Source organism: Vespa mandarinia, chromosome 1 (assembly GCF_050613455.1).
Source record: "Vespa mandarinia isolate Hongniang chromosome 1, ASM5061345v1, whole genome shotgun sequence".
NCBI lineage: Eukaryota > Metazoa > Arthropoda > Insecta > Hymenoptera > Vespidae > Vespa > Vespa mandarinia.
In genome coordinates this window covers 52,847-74,111 of record NC_140810.1, presented here as the reverse complement: position 1 = coordinate 74,111, position 21,265 = coordinate 52,847, and the positions used below count along the sequence as shown (strand labels likewise).

The following is a 21,265-nucleotide window of genomic DNA, read 5'->3' as shown; positions in this document are numbered from 1 at the left end:
GAAAAGAATGCAGCAATGTGACGTATAATGACGTTAAGATGATAATGAAGGAAAAGTCAGGTTTGATTTCGCTAATCCTTCATTCTCATCGTATAATTCTGGAACAACTAGAGCGTTGAAAATTGATGAAAGGATTTTCGTATATTTAGGATTGATATAGGGATCAACTAGAGAGCAAGAAACTCGTTAAATATAGCAGCAATCGGTTTAAAACGATTAATAAGGTGCGTGTAAAAATGCTTGCGTTTTGTGTGTTACTACGTTATTTATTATTCACATTTCTTAATAACATGAGATATATCACCATGATCAAAAAATGATGTCATCTCTTTGATTCAATAGAATTCTTATCCTCGTGGCTTATCCTCGTACGATATCTCTTTCATATAATCTCTCTCTATCTACGTATGTATTTACACACGTATGTACATATTAGATACATACTTTGTGTAGGTGAAAATAATAAGTGAAAAGTAAATAACTTTGAGATTCTTCGCATGGATTATGATTCAATTGGTTGCATTTCTATTCGCAATAGAAATACGAAAAGAATATTTTGCCAGTGACACGATGTCACGAAAATCGGTGATCATCTACATCGATCTTTTAGCTAAGGCCTTTGACATGATGGGTGCTCTCGGGTTGAATGGAACTCACAGATATTGATATAAAACACTATCGTAGAATTTCTATTCTATTTCTATCGCGACGAACGTTGGACGAAAGAGAACAAAAATTTTCACGCCTTTCCTTGAGTATTTCTTTTCTCTATTCTTTCTTTTTGTTTTCTTTCCTTTTTATTTTTCTACGGCTGGCGATGACGATTCAAGTATTTTTGACGTTACCCTGTATAAATATATAAACGATGTACCGGCGATTCTTTTATTGCTCACCTCGACAAAGGCTCGTATATTCATTATATAGTTGTATATTTACAATTATTACCTATATATTTACAGTGAATGTATACATATATATATATTATATTCACTAATTACAAGTATACAAAACAAAAGAGACACGGATAAAGTGGAATTATATTGTTGGCTAAATTGAGTCGAACGTTTTCGACTCGTTAGAAATGTCTTCGGGAAAGAGCGGAAAAGTTCGCCGTGTAGAGTGAACTTACGTTTCTTGGTTTTCTATCTTTTTCCTCCATATTTCTCTCTTACTCTTTCTTACTCTTCTTCCGTAGAACGCACGGAAGATGAAAAAACTGATGCTTTTGGCGTACAAGCATGATTTTCATTTCATCTATTTTACGCAGATTTTCTTTCTATATACATATACATATATATATATATACATATATATATATATACATATATATATATATATATATATATTTATATATGTATAATATGTAGAGAGAGAGAGAGAGAGAGAGAGAGAATGGAGTTCGCAAACGATCTATTACAAGTCGTCGAGAAAAGTCGAGCGAATACGTGCCTACGAAGGAGAGAAAAGAAGATACAACATATGCCTAGATCAACGTGATCGATATTGTCTCGGCTTCTCATCTTTTTTCCGTTCTTTCTTCGGTCGGTGCCTCGCGTTTGAACTTATCGCGTGCGTTTATTTTATTCGGGAATCGTGCATGTTACATGAGAGTATCGAATGAAAAATCGCAAGAAAAAAGAAGAAGGAAAGAGAGGAGGAGGAGGAGGAGGAGGAGGAGGAGGAGAGAAATCAGAAACGTGCTGCGGTTACGATGAGTCGAATACGACCAATGATTGTTACGTTGACGATGTGCTTACGGAGGAGTATAGTATAAAATAAAGTGTATTTTAAGGATAGATCGAGCGAGGGAATTCACGTTTAAGTTTATGATAACGAGTTACGCTGCTGAATGTGGTTAGTGCGTATAAAATGCAGAAATAAATAAAGGAAGAATTAGGCGTATACTACTTTAATCTACACCAAGCACGACGTTCTCGAATCGAATTCATTATTTTTTTTTTGTCGAAAGAGGCGAAAGGAAAAAAGCGTTAAAATGGTGGACGATCAGCGGCGACCTATTCGAATAGGTCGTATATCGATAGTACCATATCGTCCCAGATGATTTCCGTCCCAAAATGGGCAATAATTGCATCGACGCGCCTGAGAAAATAAGAATTTCTGTCCTTTGTTACTCGGAAAAAAGCTCGGAAGGAAGAAAAAAAACGAAAGAAATAAATTTAAATTATAATAATAATAATAATAAAAAAGAAAAAAGAAAAAAATACAAATAGTCCATCCGTCGTATCTCTAGGCGCGTCGTATTTTTGGAAGGAGTGCTCGATACTTTATTTCTTGTCGTCCGTCATTCTCTCGTTTTTCTCCAAAACTGTCGCAATCACCGTTTCAATCTCCTTTTTATTTTTTACCGTGGAAGACGAACGCGCGGAACGAATCGTAGAATTCGTACCGTCGGTCCTTCGTCGTCTTTTCCGAAAAGTTCCATCCAAAAGTACAGGAACGCGGCGCGCGCGCGCGTACGCGTTCGGTACTCCCGCCGAACACGGGTAGCCGACAATGAGTTAAAATAATGTAGATTATTCGAGAGACTTGCCAGTTTCGTTGCACAGTAATACACAAAACACAATGTAGATTCAGAGGGAATAAAAAAGAAAATATATTAGCAAGAAATGTTGATGCGCGCTACGAAAGGAAAATCTATAGATTACGGATTAACGAATGAGTTGCGTAGCTACGTATTTGAAAAAGTTTCACGAGATATCGATGTGTATGTATATATTTTAAGTTTGTATTATAACTCTCCCCACTTAATTTGTATGAAATGGAGAATATCATTAAAATGATGAACGAAAATATGTGGTTACCGTCTCTTCATCGTACAACCCGTTATCCTAAATCGATCGTTTTGTTTTTTCTTTTAATGACACGATCGAAACCATTATCGTCGCAATTCACGTTACACTTATCGTTATTGTCGTCAATACGCTATGCTCGTTTTTATTTTTTTATCCTTTCCTTTACATTTTAGAATTAAGGAAGAAGGAGAAGAATTTCTTCGTTTTTTTTTTTCTTTTTCTTTTCCTTTTCCTTTTCCTTTTCCTTTTCCTTTTCTTTCACGGGTATAAACCGCTTATAAACGTACAAGAAAAAGTGAAGTTATATGTGGGAATATATTAGTGACGCACTCACAAGTTGAAGTACTCACTTACTCAAGTATGAACGGCCGTGCAACAGTGCGCCGCGCATGGTAATTATTATATGGTAGAATGCGCGCATGCGTGCCGTGCCCGCGACGTGAATGAGCAGACGAATTGATTGGTGGGGGAAGAGAGAGGAAGAAACGCAATGGCACACGGTAATGCGATAGATTCGATATTGCGATAACGGGTAGTAGAGTGGCGCAGCAGACTCGTCGTGCGCATGACCGCACCGGTAAGTAGACGCGACGAAACGACCATCTCGTCTGCTCTTGTGTTGATTATTTTTTATGGACTTTCAATAAGCATAATATCATAATATTTTAAAAGACAATGATATAACGTACGATAGTCCCGATCTCATGAGAGAATTCGTAATCTCGAGGTTAACTTTCGTCCGAGCATACCTAAAAAATGTCAAATTCTCGAGAGGCCGAGGTGAGTTTCAGGATATTTTATTTTTATAACCTGCTCTACGTTTTTCCTTTTACATATATATATATATATATAAAAATTTTTATATATGTATATGTATATACATACATACATATATATATACATATATACATATATACATACATATATATATATATATATTTTACGAAAAGAATTTTAACGTCATCGAATCCAAATTATTTGATTTTCATTGTATTAAAAGCAAGCTTTTGTCGATGGATTATCAAAAATCAACTTTCCTAACTTTCAGGTACAAAATCTGAAGGAACTAGGAAATGCCTGTGTTAAGGAACAGAAATATGAAGAGGCTATGTTTCATTATACTCATGCTATCAAATTAGATCCACAAAATTATTCTCTCTACAGCAATCGTTCCTTTGTCTTTTTAAAGATGCAACAATATCACTTTGCGATGGAAGACGCTCTGATGACTATACAATTGAAACCTGACTGGACGAAAGTAAAAATGGAAATATATGTTAAATGGATTTATACATTTATTCTTTAAGGCGGAACGATATGAACTATTTGTTTTAGGGTTATTTTAGGAAAGCCGAAGTAGAATCGCAAACTTTCCGTTTTAGCGAAGCTCTGCAATCATATAACAAAGCATTGTCGTTGCAACCAAACGAGCCTGGAATTTTGAAAGCAATTAATAAAGCATCTGGAATGCTGATGAAGGATAGAAGAGGTAACGCATCCGATAATGAAACCGGCCTTTAACAGTTTCATTAATTATATCGCATTACGTTGCAGCCGATCAGCAAATCCCATGGCTCGGCGCTGGAGTCGGTATCATTCTTGGTGTAATAGTCGTTATAGCAGATTATGTATTTACAAACAAGCCCACATTGACGGTAAGATAAAAAGTATTCTGGGTATGTAACGAGAAAAGTTCAAGTTCTATGTCATATAAGGAATGCAAAAGAGAATGCAACTTCTTTTTTCTTTTTCCCTATGAATTGTAGCACCCATTATTAATGGCCTTACTGACGATTTCGATCGCAATGCTAGGATTCTGTATTGCAAAAGGATTTCGTTATTTCGTAAAATGTCAAAGGAAATCATTACTAGAACCACCGATAGATCTTTATCCCGAAAGCAACAAGGACGAGTTTGAGAATGTCGAAGCCGATAAGGAAAGTGAAAAAGAAAGACATCCAAAATATAGTAAAGCTTTAGCTAGACAAAGGTTCAAAAAAGGAAAATCGTAGTGTGTTTTTCGTTAAAAAATCTTCTTTTCTTGTTGCATTTTTATATATTAATCGGAGATTTATCGTATCTACTTATGCATTGCATTTGATTTATTTATCAACTCTATCTTCAAAATGAGATATTCTTTCTCTCTCTCTCTCTCACACACACACACACACACACACACACACACACACACACGTGCATTTGGATTCATTATTATCCATAATAAGTGAAAACACAGATAGATTTTTATAAACCATTAAAGGAATTAAAAACAATATAATCTCAGTTAGGTTTTATGATAATGGAATTTTTATATACACTCTCGGGAACATAAATATTGAATATTTATCCCAATTAAATATAATACAACGAGTCTTTTTTTTCATCAAAGCCGTTGAATTATATATTGGTAGAGATATACCGATTATTACGTTTTTACTTACATATATAATATCCCTTTCATATATCTCAACTCTGTAATAGTGCTCGCTTATATACACGACTATTTACATCTGGCCGAATTTAGCCCCGACCTCGATAAAATATATTATACGAAGAAAGATCATACATACGTCCAGTACGATTATTTCTTATCGACGTTATATCATATTAGCAAGGCTAGAATTAGAATTGTATCAACTGTTGCAGCATCATTGTGCGTAACATTGATGCAAGAACTAAATGATAAAATACGTGAAAGGAGCATTAATCGAAATGTTTCAATTCCTCGAGTATATTCAGAGAATTTTTTACAAGAAAATTATCTTATAAAAAAAGAAAAAGAAAGATAATGAAATAATATGTCTATACGATAAATTTATACTTTTAAACGTTTGTTTAAGTAATCTTTCGAGATCGAAACAAATCACGGGAGATCAATGATTTTTACTTTTTACAATGAAAACGCTAGCAGTTTGAACGGCCAATTTACCTGACTCCTCGCGCGTACTTTTCATTATACATATAATGATTAATATAATGCAACTTTTCGTCAAGATTATAAAGTTTGCACGAGAGGTCATCTTAAAAGGTCTAACGTTTCTCCCTTTCTCTCTCTCTCTCTCGCGCGCGCGCGCGCGCGCCTTCCTCCCCCCCCCTCTATCCATTATTTATATACAGATTCCGCTATTATATGATACACGCATCGTATTTATGCATCTTTTGCTATATATTTCAATTTTACGATATAAATACGCGTTGGTAGATATTTATTGAAACGAATTGTAAAAGATTTTGAAATCATTTTGAATCTATATTAAATCTCAGAAATTTTGACAATGAGAAATAAAGTTTGAACAAATAATAAAAATTTATTTTATTAAGGACGTTGGGCACTTTTTGCTCATAGCGCATGTGACAGAAATGCGAAGTTAAAATTTGGAGTCATTCGCCATACGTTCTATAATCTAGATATAGATTTCGCTAGATCGCAGTAATACCGATCAAGTTATATGGAAGTTGCTTCTTCCTGGAGGAAGTTCAGTTTCCGCTTGGGAACTGACAGCAGGACAGTCGAAAACTTCAATAATCGCCATTGAATACGAACGTCTGCATTTTCAGAATTTCGAACATTATTAAAAGTAAACTATTACAGAACTATAAATTTTGAATGCATTGATCATGGCTATATGTAAATGTCTATTTATAAATTTGTCGTTAGTTTATCGTATATGTAATATCGTATGGTGCTGTGATTACCGGCCAAATTGAAATTACTTTTTGCGTTAAAAATTACGTTATGTTGATATACGTCAAACTTCTTGAACCATCAATGGAATATTTTTATTTGTCTCTTAACACATTTTCATTTTCTTCATTTTATTTATTCGTAAACGTATATGTAATTACAAGGTTTTCGTACCATTTTTTAATCTTTAATAAATATATCTTAAACTGGCGGTGAGCTATGACGGTTGTATGGACAGTTGGTATCTCTTGAGCTATACATATAGGCGTTCTTTTCTACTTGATAAATTCATTACGAACAAATTTCTTATTATTTTCAACTGTACAAAACTTTGCATTCGTTATTGAAGTAATTATTTTGAATGTTGCGAACTTGTCTCTCTCTCTCTCTCTCTCTCTCTCTCTCTCTCTCTCTCTCTCTCTCTCTCTCTCTCTCTCTATCTATCTATCTATCTATCTATCTATCTATCTATCTATCTATCTATCTATCTATCTCGTAAACACTATAAAATTAATAAATATTTAAGTAGTAATATATATTGCATATGGCGAATCCACAAGCAGCGCAGGACACACATCTTTTTATTCTACTGATTACTAATAATATCCTGAATTTGAACATTACATTTAATAATACGCTATACACTTTTATTCAATATTTCTTAGAACAACGATCGATAAGACAAATTATAAATTGTCCTTGTTGTTGTTTGTCTTTGATAGCTACAAAAAATTTACAACTCTATTAATAAAAATATAGACAACTTAAACAGAGATGTGATATTATTAATTTTACTAAGTTTATCATAACATCCTATATCCTCTACTTTTATCTGAAGAATTCGAGGAATGGTGATTGTTAAAAGCTGTATGTATGACACGTGTATTCTTTGACACGTGTGTGCTTTTATTATATCTATTTAATATGATAGCGATAATCGTAATGACGACGATACTACTACTGGTGCTGCTGCTGCTGCTGCTGATGATGATGATGATGATGAAGATGATGATGATACAAAACATTTTTTACCTAAATAGGTAAAAAACAATATGCTCTCATAATTGTACAATCGATCATGTGCAATTAGATAATTGAGACATCAGAACTAATAAATTACAATATAGATAATGAGAAAAAAGAAAACTCTACAACGGCTTTGATTATAGAAATAAATGTCGCATTATAAAAACGTGTGGATATTATGTTTTTTATAGGATTGAGAACGTGACGTTATATTTATATGTATGTACTTACATCATACATGCAGACATCTCATTGTAAATGCAATGAAGGCGTCTTATTCTATCCGTACCATATATTTTTTATATTTATTCTTCCTAATAAATAACAATCAATACCAAAGATAAATATTAATTAATGTATTATGTAAGCGTTATGATCTAAAGAAATGTTAAGTTAAATAATAAAAGTTCATCTAATTGTAAGATTTTTCTAAACTATGCTGATTCGAATACCTCTTATTTTTATATGAAAGAATGATGTATGTAACATAAGATTGACTAGAATTAAAAACATTGAATTATGTTTCTCAAACTACTTGTTTACTTATTTACATATCGTAAGACCGTGGGCTTATAATGCAGATTTTATCATTATTTATTAATTATCATTTAACAATAAATATCATATGTGTGTGTGTAATTCCTGTTAGGCTTAGGTTTTATATTAAAGTCATTAATTAATACAAGATGGCTATAAAAAAAAAAAAAAAAAAAAAAAAAAAAAGAAAAAACATTAAGAGTACAATTATTCACTTAATAATATTTTTTTGAAGGGAAAGAAATGTAAAAAAAGGAGTATATACTTTTTATTAAACACTAAGAATCTCTGTCTTTTAATTTAATCGAATACTACGGATCTATACTATGCATTATAAATATTCAGCTTGTAGACAAAGATGTACGAGTATGTAAATACTTGTCATTTTAAATACACGAGGCATACATATTTTATATGGTTATTTGGCGTTTTCTTATTCATAAATGTGCACATTCATATAATATCTTCAAATAAAACATTTTATCAACTATCAAATTATGACATCTTTCGTGCGAGCTGTTGAAGTAACGAATAGGTGTAGCAAAATAACTGTTTTCTATGATTAAAATTGAAGGATATATGACGTAGATGCACAATAAGATTATTCGCTTGGAATATTTTAGCATATTTGAAAAGTGTATGTAAACAATTCAAAGTTATGTGATTGTTTAAGTTATGTGTTAAAGCAAATTTTATCAAACATTTTTATGATAACAAATATTTTATAAAATGATAGATATACTCTTATGTCAATTTTTATAAATTTTGATCTATCATTCGGAATGAACACATATTATTCGGCATTGCCCTTCATGATTTTAACTTTAGTAGTACTATTATTTCTAAAAATTCAAAAAAATACCTTTCACCTAATCATACCATTAATATTTATAAACACACATTTATACGTATACTTATTAATAACTAACTGTAGAGACTAGCAAATGATGTGAGAGCATGTTAAAACATTAACTATTTTTTACTTTGGCAAGACGTAATAATCATCATCGTTCTTGCTATCGTCGTACTTGTTATAAAATAACATGTAGATAGAATCTTCTTTACAAATCAGATAGGCATTCCATTAGTTTGGCTTTAGGCAGTCAAAGTAACACATATGTTGCGCGAACAGTAAAACATTATCGTTTTTACCTTTTATCGTTTTATCAAGAAAGAAAAAAGTTGAAAAATACATAATTATTATGTATGTACATATATGTTATCTCTATGTCTTGTCAAAGATAACATTTACATTATTTAAAGAAATATCCATATTGTTGTATATTTACAATATGCCTCCTAAATAAGTATAAAATTGTATAAGCAAATTTTATGCAAATATCATTAGTAAACGACAGAAATACAGAAAAGAGAAATTTTTTACATTTGGCCAAACTAAAATCCGTACTTGTATTAATATATAGTATTTTAAAGATGGTGATCATAATAATAATAATAACTACATCAACAACAACTATAACAACAACAACAACAACAACAACAACAACAACAACAACAACAGCAGCAGTAGCAGCAGCAGCAACAACAACAACAACAACAACAACAACAACAACAACAACAACAACAACAACAACAACAACAACAACAACAACAATAATAATAATAATAATAATAATAATAATAATAATAATAATAATAATAATAATAATAATAATAATAATAATAATAATAATAATAATAATAATAATAATAATAATAATAATAATAATAATAATAATAATAATAATAATAATAATAATAATAATAATAATATTTCTAGTAGTGGTAGAGTACTAGCAGCAGTAGTAGTAGAGTAGTAGCAGTAGTAGAATAGTGGTAGTGGTAGCAGCAGCAGCAACAACGACGACAGCAGTAGCAGCAACGGCGGCAGCAGTAGCATCAACGGCAGCAGCAGCAGCAGCAACGGCAACGGCAGCAGCAGCAACGGCAACGGCAGCAGCAGCAGCAACGGCAATGGCAGTAGCAGTAGCAACAGCAGCAGCAGCAGCAGCAGCAGCAGCAGCAGCAGCAGCAGCAGCAGCAGCAGCAGCAGCAGCAGCAGCAGCAGCAATGGTAGTGGTAAGGGCAGTAGTAATCGTAATAGCAATATTGATACAATTACTACTACTATTGTAATGGAACTTTTCTTATATCAATGACATATTTTTAAATAAAAATATCCGAAAATAGAGTATGTTTTGGATCAGAAGCTTACAAAATAGGATATAAAACGTATCTTGGAAAAGAAGTAAACATAAGAAATTATTAAAATTGTAATGAAATTAATGCAAATATCAGTCAGTTCATCTTCAAAGGAATAAATAATTGTCAATTAAAGTAGGATACGTATATAATGTTTGACACAAACATATTATATGGCACAATGTATGAACATAGAATTTTTTCATTATTGTTGCAGTGGAAGTCAAGAGTTTGAAATTGTCTAATATTTAGTAGAAAACTTAATTGTTTAAATGGAACGTGTCTATTAATATCACACTTTTTTCAGAATTTGTTTACATTGACAATATTTTTCAAAGTAATATCTCGTTTCTCTTGATATTAATACTGTCCCATATTTTCTGTACTTAATAAATCTATTTTCAATATTATAACATATATAGGTTCTTATATATTTGTGCATTAAAAGTATTATTTATCCATATCGTCGGTTCCCCCAAGCGCTCCCCTCCCCGCCCCAACAAAAAAAAAACAAAAGAAGAAAGAAGAAAATATAATTTCTAAATCTATGGTATTAGTAAGAAAATGTAAATCTATTATATTCTATAGTTATATGTCGTAATTTAATGATATGGATAAAAGATAATCGTAAAAAATCAGTTTTGAGAGATCCGGCAACATTTCCATCTTATAATCAAACAAACGTATGTACAACTTAAGGGAGACTTATAGAAAAATAAAATAGTCGAAATAAAGATTTGGCTAGACAATAATGAACTTATAGTCAATAAAATCAGAACAACATGCATCTTTTGGACTCCTTAGTTGCATACAAAGTCTATGCGGTGATATGTCAAAGAATCAATGAGTAAATCTTATTTTTGTAGAATAAAATTGCACTTTCCCATGTTTATGGATCAATTTCAATGTTACGATGAACGTTATAATGAAAATTGATCTCGCATTCGATAATAAATATACTGTAGTATGCAAATATTATGCGAAGAAATAGAAATAGAAATTATAATATATGATTATGTATGCAATTAGGAAATAGAAGAATATAATCGGTAAATTGCTGATTGTAGATTGTTCTGCGATAACTATTGTTAAATTATAACAATTAATCTCTTTAATGATAATGGGGCAGTTCCAGGAATTTGCTGGTTATATTGATATTGCATATTTCTAATAATCAAGCACAGTCTCAACGTTACCCCCGCATGGAATATTGAATACAAGAATTGAAGGAAATTTAATTAACGATATAAAGGGGAGAGACTTCACACAGGGTTCAAAATTTGCTGCTGAGGGGTGTACTCGAACAGGGCTAGAGGGAAGGTCTTGATGTGCGTTTGCCACTGCGCCGATAGTTGGAAAAATTTCACACTGTACCATTCGGTACCGTCGATGCTCACTGAAGTGAAAAAAAATCAATAATGCGATACCATGCGACAACGTCATGTATTCAACGATAAAATGTTGAAGCTTTTTTTAAGTTAAAAATCTTACCTCTCAATGGAATGTTATGAGTTTTTGCCGAACATATCAAACGCGTAACACCGTCTACAGTTTGACTCTTTGGTTCGTTCTCCTTTTCCTTTTCTTTCTTCTTTCCTAATCTCATTACTGGAAAAAGAAAAGAAAAGAAAAAGAAAAAAAAAAAAAAAAAAAAAAAAAACATATACCCAAAAATGTTCAATAACATCCCATATACGCTGGTGTTCAGCAGATACTATTGCATTATATTAAAGATGATATGTGTAGATTGAAAAAAAAAACTATCTACGATCTATACTACGAATTATTAATATAGTACTTTATTAATTTAGAAAAATGACGATCTACGTTCTCAACGTTATACACTTACTCTTTTGTTTCTTCTCTTTGGTCGTGTAATTCATGGAGAGATGATGACCTGGAGCTTCTCCTAACGGTGGAAGTCTTTGCACGTGTAATACTCTGAAAGCTTGTCTCAATGTATTCTTGCCCTTTTCTCCTTGCGTTTGTTTGCTCCAATAATCCAATTGCAATTCCACAGGTTCCCAGCCTTCCCTGACGGGCTGGCCTACATTAGGACTACTAGGCGGGGTCAATCTGCCAGGAGGCGGAATTGGTAATCCTGGTGGTGGGAGAGACGGTGGAGAACCGGACATTGTAATATTGCTTTCCTCGAGATCGACCGACGTGGAAGAACTACTGTCAGGACATCCAACCCGAACGTCATTTACAAATGGAATAAATATTTGACTGCTGTCATCGGTTTCTCTATAAGAAGAATACAATTAACGTCGATATAAAATGTTCCCTTGGTTTTCTTTTTTGTTTCTTTTCTTTTTTTCTTTTTCATTTTTATTATTTATTTCTTTTCTTTTCTTTTCTTCTTAAATTAGAAAGAGAAGCTGTTATACTTTAGGATTATATGTTACCTATATGTCACCATTGCCTCTGCGATCGGCAATGGTAAAGTGGAATTGGTTGCAGCTACATATTCAGATACTCTTGCCGCACCTTCGCTCGCGCCTCCGCCTTCTCTTTCGAGTAATTCTTTCCATTCGTCGCCAAAAAGGACAGAGTATTTGGCATCCACAGAGGATAGATATTTTGACAAAGTATTAGAGCCTAGAGGTACCACCAAGAACCTTAAATAATTTTGCCAATCGGGAGGCTTGAAGCTCAATAATTCTACGTAATGTCGTAGTACTGCATTTACAAAACTATCTCCACCAGCGATTACGACCTTCACCGGCGAAGGCGGCTTGGCAGAACTATTACAACTGTAAAATCAATAATAATGTAAATTTATTTCATCTATATTATAATAGCCGACGAAATATATCTCTTGTAAAATTTCTAATTACAATTTTTGTATCCTCGTTACCAGACACGTGAACGTGGCACGTATGTCAGCAGGTGAAGCGGTAGTAAGTACTTTGTGATTTCTTTCCTGAAGTCTTGCGGCAAGTACGGCACCGCCTGGGTCTGCTAAGGAAACCAATGACACAGCCTCCGGTAAACTGTCGTCCGGCAAGACACGACTCAATTGTTCGACTAGGGCTTTCCTCGGCTGTAATAAAGAAAAGTCTTGTCGTCATTGACATTAGAGATCTAATATAATGTTATATATTACAAACTATATCGAGGTACCTCGGAACTACTCGAATCACCGGACGGCTTTAAATCGACGCTTAGACTGTGCTTTTTGGATTTACTACTACCAGGCGTTCCACGATCACGAGTGAAAAGTCTACTTCTTCTGTCCGAACTTTCGTTTTTATTCGGTTGTTCTGATTTCGGCGGAGATCCGGTAACGATACTTGGCGGGTCATTAGCTTCGTGATCGGTCCAATTCTCAGGATGAGAATCGCTGTCTGCCCTCCTCGAACTATCGTCACTTTGCCTGTCTACGCCGCGTTCTGTAACATAATCATGTCACTTTCTACTATTCTCATAATGTCATTATTATCGATTATTAACAATTTATTATGTTATATAATAGATAAGAGAAAGAAGGTGAAATATTTTTAGTCCATTTACGTAAACTACATCGCGATCATCGAGAAAAATATCTTGTAATATATTCGGTAACGGCGTGAGATGTACCTGAGAGAGTAATAACGTTTTCGCTAAGCAGGATCTATTTAATAAGATTACTTCTGCATATACTCATATATGTGTATACACGTATTACAAAATTCATACATATTCTAATGATTGTCTTAATTATTATCGCCTAGAAAATATGTATGTTGTTAACAGGAAAATTGTCAGGCTAACATGGTCGATTACTGAAAAGTAGTACAACACAAATTAAATGATTGATAGAAGTAGACAGAAGAATTGATAATATCAGAAATACATACGTACGTAAGTAGACAGATATAGAGGACCGATGGACACGATTGAATTATGTACGTAAGAACTACGTATAGGAGGGGGGGGGGAGAGAGAGAGAGAGAGAGAGAGAGAGAGAGAGAGAGAGAGAGAGAAAAGATACTAAATACAACACAAGCAAGCCTGTTAGTTAAAGAAAAAAATAATTGTATATTTAGACGATAAATCTATATTTAGAGCAAGTAAAGAGAGAAAGAAAAAAGGAGACGCAATATTAAAGTCTCAGTGTTTAATTAAAGAAAGCACTTTTAATCAAAGAAAGCAGACAAAAGAAATGTTAATAATAAAACAGAAATTACTACAGAAGAATAGAATGCCACAAGCATTTATTCTTCTTACGCCGTACATAATGTTTAAGTAATATTTACGTAGTTTACCGTACAAATTTCTATGAATAATTGTCAAATTATAATATCTATTACAATAATTGATATAATAAATAACAAGCGATTTATAAAAACTATACTTTCGAAATTAAGAGTTTTACTTAATACAGTTGATAATAAACCATGGAAAAGAAAATAAATTCATTGACATTCATTGATATTTATAGCGAAACAAGCTATAATTTTTAATTTCAATCTTTCAATGAGTTTTACATAATTATCAATGAATTTAATAGTCAGTATTTGAATAGATCATTTTAAAACAATAAACTACCTAATTATCAAATCCAAATCGTAATATTTATATTTGCCACTCAAGCGCTAGAGTTTCCTGTCCAACTTACAATATAGTATTTTGACCTATGTATTTCAATTTCAACACTTTCACATCTTTTCCTTAATTATATATGTTGAACATGGAAAACAAAAAAAAAACCAAAAAATAAAAAAAAGAAAAGACAAAAGAAATACTTAAAGAAATGTGTCTTCAAATAACTAATCATTTACCTGAAGCTTATTTAAATCATTCCACAATTAGTTATTACATACTCGATATTAACGACGATACATTTATTCTTTCCCTCATGCTGAATTTATATACAAGCATGCTATTCTTTTGAAAAGTAAAACATGAATGCGTCTGCATACGCATTACATGCACGTAAAATAGCAAACGCTCATATTATTATTGCATTTGTTATTTCGAATTTTCACGTTACATACCTGACGTTACATGTCCAATGTGCTGTTTCTCTTTGGCTGGTTGACTTCCAACGTAGTGCTGATTTACGGTACTCATTGCGTTGTTGTCAGCTTCCCCTCTTGTTACTACTACCGAATTGTAACATGCAACAGTGCAAAGCCAACCGACCAAATCTTGACTTAGTTAAAAAATCCAGATCCAGATATAGATGATCGATTTTATATCATAGTTTGTACAACATATTATATTTTGGAAGTCCACAAAATCAAATACATTCTCGGATCCTCGTAAGTAGATGTACGCAAGTGAAATCTCCAACGTCTACACGTACATATATTATACGATGATGTTTATATGACTTGCGTGCAATCTGATCTTCTGTAATAATTCAATGTGTAAAAATAAAAACTAAAGCGAAACGTTGAACAAATAATTTCTTCCAAAAATACGAATGTAAAAAAAAAAAAAAAAGAAAAAAAAAATAAACTATCTTTTCTGTGAGAGGATCTGTAGCATTATAATGATTTGTATTTAATAAATTATCATGCGGCGACAAGTTTTATATCGAAAGAAAAAAAAAAAAAAACAAATGATTTGCAAATGATAAAAATATAAGTTATAGACCTCCTGAAAAATCAAGCTAATACTAGTATGTAGTTGTAATAGAAGCAGCAACAAATCCGTTCTTCGATAAATATTTACGTGTAATGTGTATGTATATATATGTTTATGTATATATTGTACTACATCGCTTATTTGAAACTCCGAATCGAATATAAAATTCAATCGAACATGAAATATATAAAATAGATAAAACTGAGCTGCTTCTACTCTCGATATTTTTAACAAGTGTATTTTTAACTCGATATATTTAACAAGCGATATAAGCTAAGAGACAAAGAAAGAGATATATTGTTTGTGAAAAATAAATGAAATGAGAATATTTCTTGAGAGAAAACAAATTCATATCCGTAAGACGCTCTTGATCTTGGTTTTGTTTGTAAAAACTTGATCGATAATAATACATTCACAAACGTTATAAAAATATATTTTCTTTAATGTTGCATTTTCTTTGACAATTAATTTTATATTGAATATTTGTCGATAATTATAATGAGAAATGTCACTTCTCGTACAAAATGTTAATGTCTTCGAGGATTACATATTGGAAACTATTATCTTAATTCGCATATTCGACAGATGGAATGATTCGCAAGAAAAGCACTTTTCGTAAAATAAAAGGAATTTGCAATTTGAAGCATTAACAAATAACATAGGTTTTAGATAGAGCACTTGATGATCCTTACCGTTTTAGTCGTATTGGATATTAGAGAGGTATGCCAATATTGGAATATTGGAATTTCATAATATTAAAACGCGCCAATGAAAGATACTTTTTCGCGATATTGTGACAACAACCAAAGTACATATCAAGAATGTAACGATTCTTTTCTAATACGCGTTTTCTACTGGCTGACGAGAAATCAAAAGAATTAAGAGCGGAATGAAGTAAAAGATAATGGGAGAGATGGAGGGAAGAGGACAATGGGACGTAGTATAGAAAGAAAAGGGAACAAAGGAAAAGGGAAAAAAAGAAAATTAAAGACGTCGAGAGTCTTACCTGAATGTGGAGGTGTTAAAAGAGATCGACTGGAACTGAAAAAAGGCCGTAGCGAAGGCTTTGGTGTACTACTGACGGACATGGTATCCAATTCTGGACCACTGTCCGATAAATCTTCGAGTTCGTCGAATAGCTCTTCGATCTCCATATCACCGCCTGAGAATAGTAATTAACGCGATACGATTACGTAGAAATCTAGTACATACAGATTCGATTTATCTCGGTCCCAGCTTAGGATTGGCCGAATATAAAGGCCGAAAGAAGCATTATCATCGTGTATTCATATACCTGAAAGCTTTTGTCCGATTTCTTCTTGATCATGATCCAAATCTTCGGACACTCTGAACCTCTTCAAAAGGGCTATAAACTTTTGCTTGAGATTTCTTTGCTGTAAAATACACGGGATAGCATAATTTAGAATCTTGCGGTTGTTTTTCAAAATTCAAGATGGATGAATGTGTAGATAAAGAGAGAGAGAGAGAGAGAGAGAGAGAGAGAGAGAGAGAGAGAGAGAGAGAGAGAGAGAAAGAGAGGCGGGGGAGGGGGAGGAGGAGGAGGAGAGAGAAAATTTCGATCGAAGAAAGAGAAGAGAAGTTTTACGCACTCTGGCATTGGTGGGAATCTTTCCCCGATTTTTTCGTCTATGTACCTCCAGGGTTGGCTCGCTATCGCTACCCTCCGCTTCAGCCTCCGAACTGAATTCTTCTTCTTCGTCGCTATATTCTTGACACAATCTCTCATTAGGGTCATTGATAAGTCTTTTGTCATGATCGACCGGTTGAGAGCTCAGTGCTACGACGCTAACGCGTGCCAAAGCGACCGAATGTCCACCGTATTTTTCCGCTTTGTCGGATATCAATTCTAATTCGAGATCCATTTGCTTCTGTAACACCTACGAATGATATTTGAAAATAGTAACGAGAGGAAAGCTCATTCATTTACGCACAATGATCACATATAACGTAAATAATTTTCCGTCTTTGTAATTATAATAGTTTAATCAACTTACCTGAGCCATATTGATTACTCCTTCGGCGAGAGTTTTATATCCAAGCATCGTACGATTCTTATAACGTTTTCTTCTTTGCAATAATATTAAGAGCTTATTGCCATCTCGCTTGAGAAAGTGTGGATATTGGAGCGCAAATTGTAATTCTAACTCCGTGTCTAACATACCACCGGTTGGTATGATCATTTCGTTAGAACGCAGCGTTCTCTTGGAGCTTTGCATCTTTACAGCGATTATGATGGATGTTAGATCGGAACCCAAAGGTCGAAGTATAACCAGACGCGTCAATGTCAAGGAACATAATCTGCAATCCATATATATATATATTTATATATATACGTATATGTGTGTGTGTGTGTGTGTGTAATGACATTCACACCAGATCCGCGACAATTGGCACGATAAATATTTTCACATATCTAAGTACGTACGCGCGCGTTATTAATTTTATATATATATATATATATATATATATATATATATATAAAATTTAGTCCGACTAATTGTAAGAAAATACTTGAGAATATTACATATATCGCGATTATGTTCATTAGGCATCGTACATGGCGTCTATTTTTACTCACGGAAAGCTTATACCGATTCGAAGGCTAACATCGTACGACGTACTTATGCGATACTTATAGATGTACTCGAAACTACAACTACAGTCAAAATTATAACGACAAGTGGCGTCTAAGCCAAGTATGTCCACATAGTAGGAGTATAGGTTGTTTCGACAAATGTTGTACAAATGACTCGTATAAATGTACAAAATGTCGTAGTAATGGATAAATTAGAAACACAGAGTCGCGTTAAATAGAAATATCTCAACGTGATGAAATAAAAAGCTATATAGGTAGGATAAGGTAAAGAAAAGGACCCGTTTGCCATTGACGAATTATTCTTTTCCGACCTCTGCTCATAATTTATACCGCTTAGACTGCTTAGTATACCCTCATAGGTATATCTATATCTATGTATGTAAATCAACGTACGTCTGTACGTTTGTATTTACGTATCTATACAAGTATGTAAGTGAAAAATATCATATACATAGCATACATCCGAAGAATCAAAACGAGTCGTCTTCTTATGTCGTTTACGTCTCATTGCATTATGACTGTAGAGAGAGAGAGAGAGAGAGAGAGAGAGAGAGAGAGAGAGAGAGAGAGAGAGAGAGAGAGAGAGAGAGAGAATATATAGGTATATTATAAAAAGTGAAAAAAATAAGGAGAAAAAATGTGTTAGTCACTCGACTGGTGCTTTTTAAAGGTGGAAAGTGACGTTCCCTTTTTAATGTGAGCTCGATGCTCATAGGGTAGAAAGTACTTAAAGAGCTCGAAACGTCGTATCATGTTGAAAAGCAACAATCTCGGAATACGTAGATAGACACATTTCCACGTTACACATGTTCGTACATATACGTTGTCACTATCAATGAGTATTTTCCAAATTACACGAATAATATTGGCCTTCTTCTTTTTTCTTTCTTTCTTTATGTATCTATTTCAATGAAGAATAGATCGATTTCTGTTCCAGTGACCGGAGTAGAGTTCGGACCGAAGCGTGTCAGAATGAGCTAGATCGAGGTATATACATACGATATCCAATATATAGATACGTAAAACATACGAACGTATTTTTCAACTCGTTCGAACGTATCTACACATAAAGATTGATCAAAAAGTTATCATTCGCACAGCCGAAAGAAACATTTATGCATTACGCCAATGCTCATATAGAGCTATACTAAGTATGTATATTATTATATTACTTCTTTTTTGCATTTGGTAAGAAAAATAAAAATGAACAAACGGTCGAAACCGCGTTAAGAAAGAATTTTATTATCTTTTTATAAGTTTATTCCCCTTCAACTATATCATATTGTTTACCGTCCAAAATATATCGTAGAAAGATGCAGTACGAATTTTCTTCTAGAACGAAAAGGAGAAGAAGTTGATAACGCGGGAGTAATATTGTATCTACGATTTAATGTTTTCTATATGCCATACGCGTGCAAGATATCATCTCCCCTTTATATATATATGTATGTACAGTTGCTTGGTGTTAGATTCGTGATAACTTTACTCGTCCGGTCTCCAATAATATATACATGCATATATATATATATATATATATATATATATATATATATATATATATGTAAGAGTTCGACCATTACCCTCCTAAAGAGTATGAGACCGTTCGTTTGCATACTTGGGTATATTAAAATTTTGCAAAATATAGTATATTTCCTAACGCCATGTATCTAATGGTATATATAAAAATAAAAAAAAGAAACGGAATCAAATTATTTTTCAATCTTACTAATCGGACGCGCACGCGCACGCGCACGGACAAATCGGCACCCAACGAAATGACGAAACATTTACAAATTTCTAAATAAATATTAATCGAAGCAAAACGTGCATGGGAGCGTGCGTGTGTAATAGATAAAGCGAATCGCGTCACATGAAAAATAGGAAAATTTCATCGAATGATTGCATCGAGACGTTTGGATACACGCGGAGGATCTGACATGACAGCTAGCATCTTTCTGAGCGTGCCACACATGCCTACCATCTCCCCATTGTTATATGCGCTTTGCAATGCTATAATGCACGGTGTCATGAATTAATCGTAGAAATTATTGAAATAAATTATTGGAATATTTCTACGTCTTTGCAGAAACGTTGGAGCGGATCGAATAAAATTTCTTATTGTTTTTCGACATGGTTCGACTTATACATGTTTGCGGTAGAAAAGAAAAAAGAGGGAGGGAGGGAGAGAGAGAGAGAGAGAGAGAGTGAGAAAAGAAAAGAGCACCTTGCATTCGCACAACGACGCGGCGACTTTGGCAAAATATACGTACGTACGTACGTACGTACGTATTCCACGACCCGATGAAATAAAACGGTAAAGCGTACGTTTGATTTAATTACCTTGGAATACAATTTGGTGGCGTACGATCGACTTCCCAAGTGGCAAAGAGTTTCATTGGAACAGGTCGGGAGGTCGGGGCCGTCGCCTTCATCCTCTCCGCCATTTTTGGCCCGTTGGCCAACACGAGAGGAGAACAATGATAGACACCGTCGCTAGACCGCAGCTTGCGGCTGACTAATTCAACCTATCTCGCTTGTGGCGCCATAAACTGTCAGATCGTGGCTACAAATTTCTCTCTTATAGACTAGGAACAGGCTAAACCAGAATAGACTTCTTCGTACGCAACGCCCTTTCTCACGATCTCCCAAGTCTGTCTTCCTACTCTGACCATCGATCGAACAAGATGATGAGGAGTCGACATCTATCGACGTTTCCGTCAACTTCGACGAAGGAAAGGTATACTTTAAAAGGTATAGACTAATCAAACTGAGAGAAGTGCAGTAAAATAAAGCGCGCGCGAGGCTTAT

At 33.6% G+C, this 21,265-nt stretch overlaps 2 protein-coding genes and 1 long non-coding RNA gene across 8 annotated transcripts; 2 read left to right on the top strand and 1 right to left on the bottom strand.

Moving 5' to 3' along the window:
- Window positions 1-3,061: 3,061 nt before the first annotated feature.
- Window positions 3,062-8,006, top strand: LOC118446078 (uncharacterized). Of its 3 annotated transcripts, XM_035876296.2 has the most exons (6): window positions 3,073-3,390; window positions 3,486-3,593; window positions 3,862-4,071; window positions 4,149-4,302; window positions 4,368-4,468; window positions 4,580-8,003. In XM_035876296.2, exons 2-6 carry the CDS (start codon window positions 3,570-3,572, stop codon window positions 4,823-4,825), a joined length of 735 nt encoding a protein of 244 aa, XP_035732189.1. In that variant the 5' UTR covers window positions 3,073-3,390; window positions 3,486-3,569; the 3' UTR covers window positions 4,826-8,003. The 3 variants fall into 3 exon arrangements, with proteins under 3 accessions (XP_035732190.1, XP_035732189.1, XP_035732188.1); XM_035876297.2 differs by lacking the exon at window positions 3,486-3,593 and having other exon boundaries at window positions 3,062-3,390; window positions 4,580-8,006; XM_035876295.2 differs by having other exon boundaries at window positions 3,073-3,593.
- A 2,799-nt stretch (window positions 8,007-10,805) lies between these two features.
- Window positions 10,806-21,117, bottom strand: KrT95D (phosphofurin acidic cluster sorting protein KrT95D). Of its 4 annotated transcripts, none has more exons than XM_035876290.2 (12): window positions 20,798-21,117; window positions 17,856-18,159; window positions 17,451-17,738; window positions 17,135-17,234; window positions 16,847-17,002; window positions 15,246-15,350; window positions 13,390-13,658; window positions 13,104-13,309; window positions 12,672-13,019; window positions 12,113-12,510; window positions 11,755-11,871; window positions 10,806-11,659 (listed from the first exon to the last, which is right to left on the bottom strand). In XM_035876290.2, the coding sequence occupies exons 1-12, from the start codon at window positions 20,899-20,901 to the stop codon at window positions 11,526-11,528; spliced, it is 2,529 nt and encodes an 842-aa protein (XP_035732183.1). In that variant the 5' UTR covers window positions 20,902-21,117; the 3' UTR covers window positions 10,806-11,525. The 4 variants fall into 4 exon arrangements, with proteins under 4 accessions (XP_035732183.1, XP_035732184.1, XP_035732185.1 ...); XM_035876291.2 differs by having other exon boundaries at window positions 15,246-15,353; window positions 17,496-17,738; XM_035876288.2 differs by having other exon boundaries at window positions 10,807-11,659; window positions 15,246-15,353; window positions 20,798-21,116.
- On the top strand, window positions 19,086-20,804 carry LOC146873255 (uncharacterized). Its single transcript, XR_014983822.1, has 3 exons — window positions 19,086-19,265; window positions 19,395-19,608; window positions 20,544-20,804. It is a non-coding gene; the product is annotated as an uncharacterized LOC146873255 (long non-coding RNA).
- Window positions 21,118-21,265: the final 148 nt, after the last annotated feature.

Excerpts from the sequence above, each read along its gene's own strand:
- LOC118446078 (XM_035876296.2), top strand. The coding sequence starts at position 3,570 with ATGTCAAATTCTCGAGAGGCCGAG. Across the intron at positions 4,072-4,148 it reads TGAAACCTGACTGGACGAAA|GGTTATTTTAGGAAAGCCGA; the intron begins GTAAAAATGGAA and ends TATTTGTTTTAG. Across the intron at positions 4,303-4,367 it reads GCTGATGAAGGATAGAAGAG|CCGATCAGCAAATCCCATGG; the intron begins GTAACGCATCCG and ends ATTACGTTGCAG.
- KrT95D (XM_035876288.2), bottom strand. The coding sequence starts at position 20,901 with ATGGCGGAGAGGATGAAGGCGACGGCCCCGACCTCCCGACCTGTTCCA. Across the intron at positions 11,872-12,112 it reads CAAAGAGAAGAAACAAAAGA|TAATGAGATTAGGAAAGAAG; the intron begins GTAAGTGTATAA and ends TTCTTTTTCCAG. Across the intron at positions 11,660-11,754 it reads TCATAACATTCCATTGAGAG|TGAGCATCGACGGTACCGAA; the intron begins GTAAGATTTTTA and ends TTTTCACTTCAG.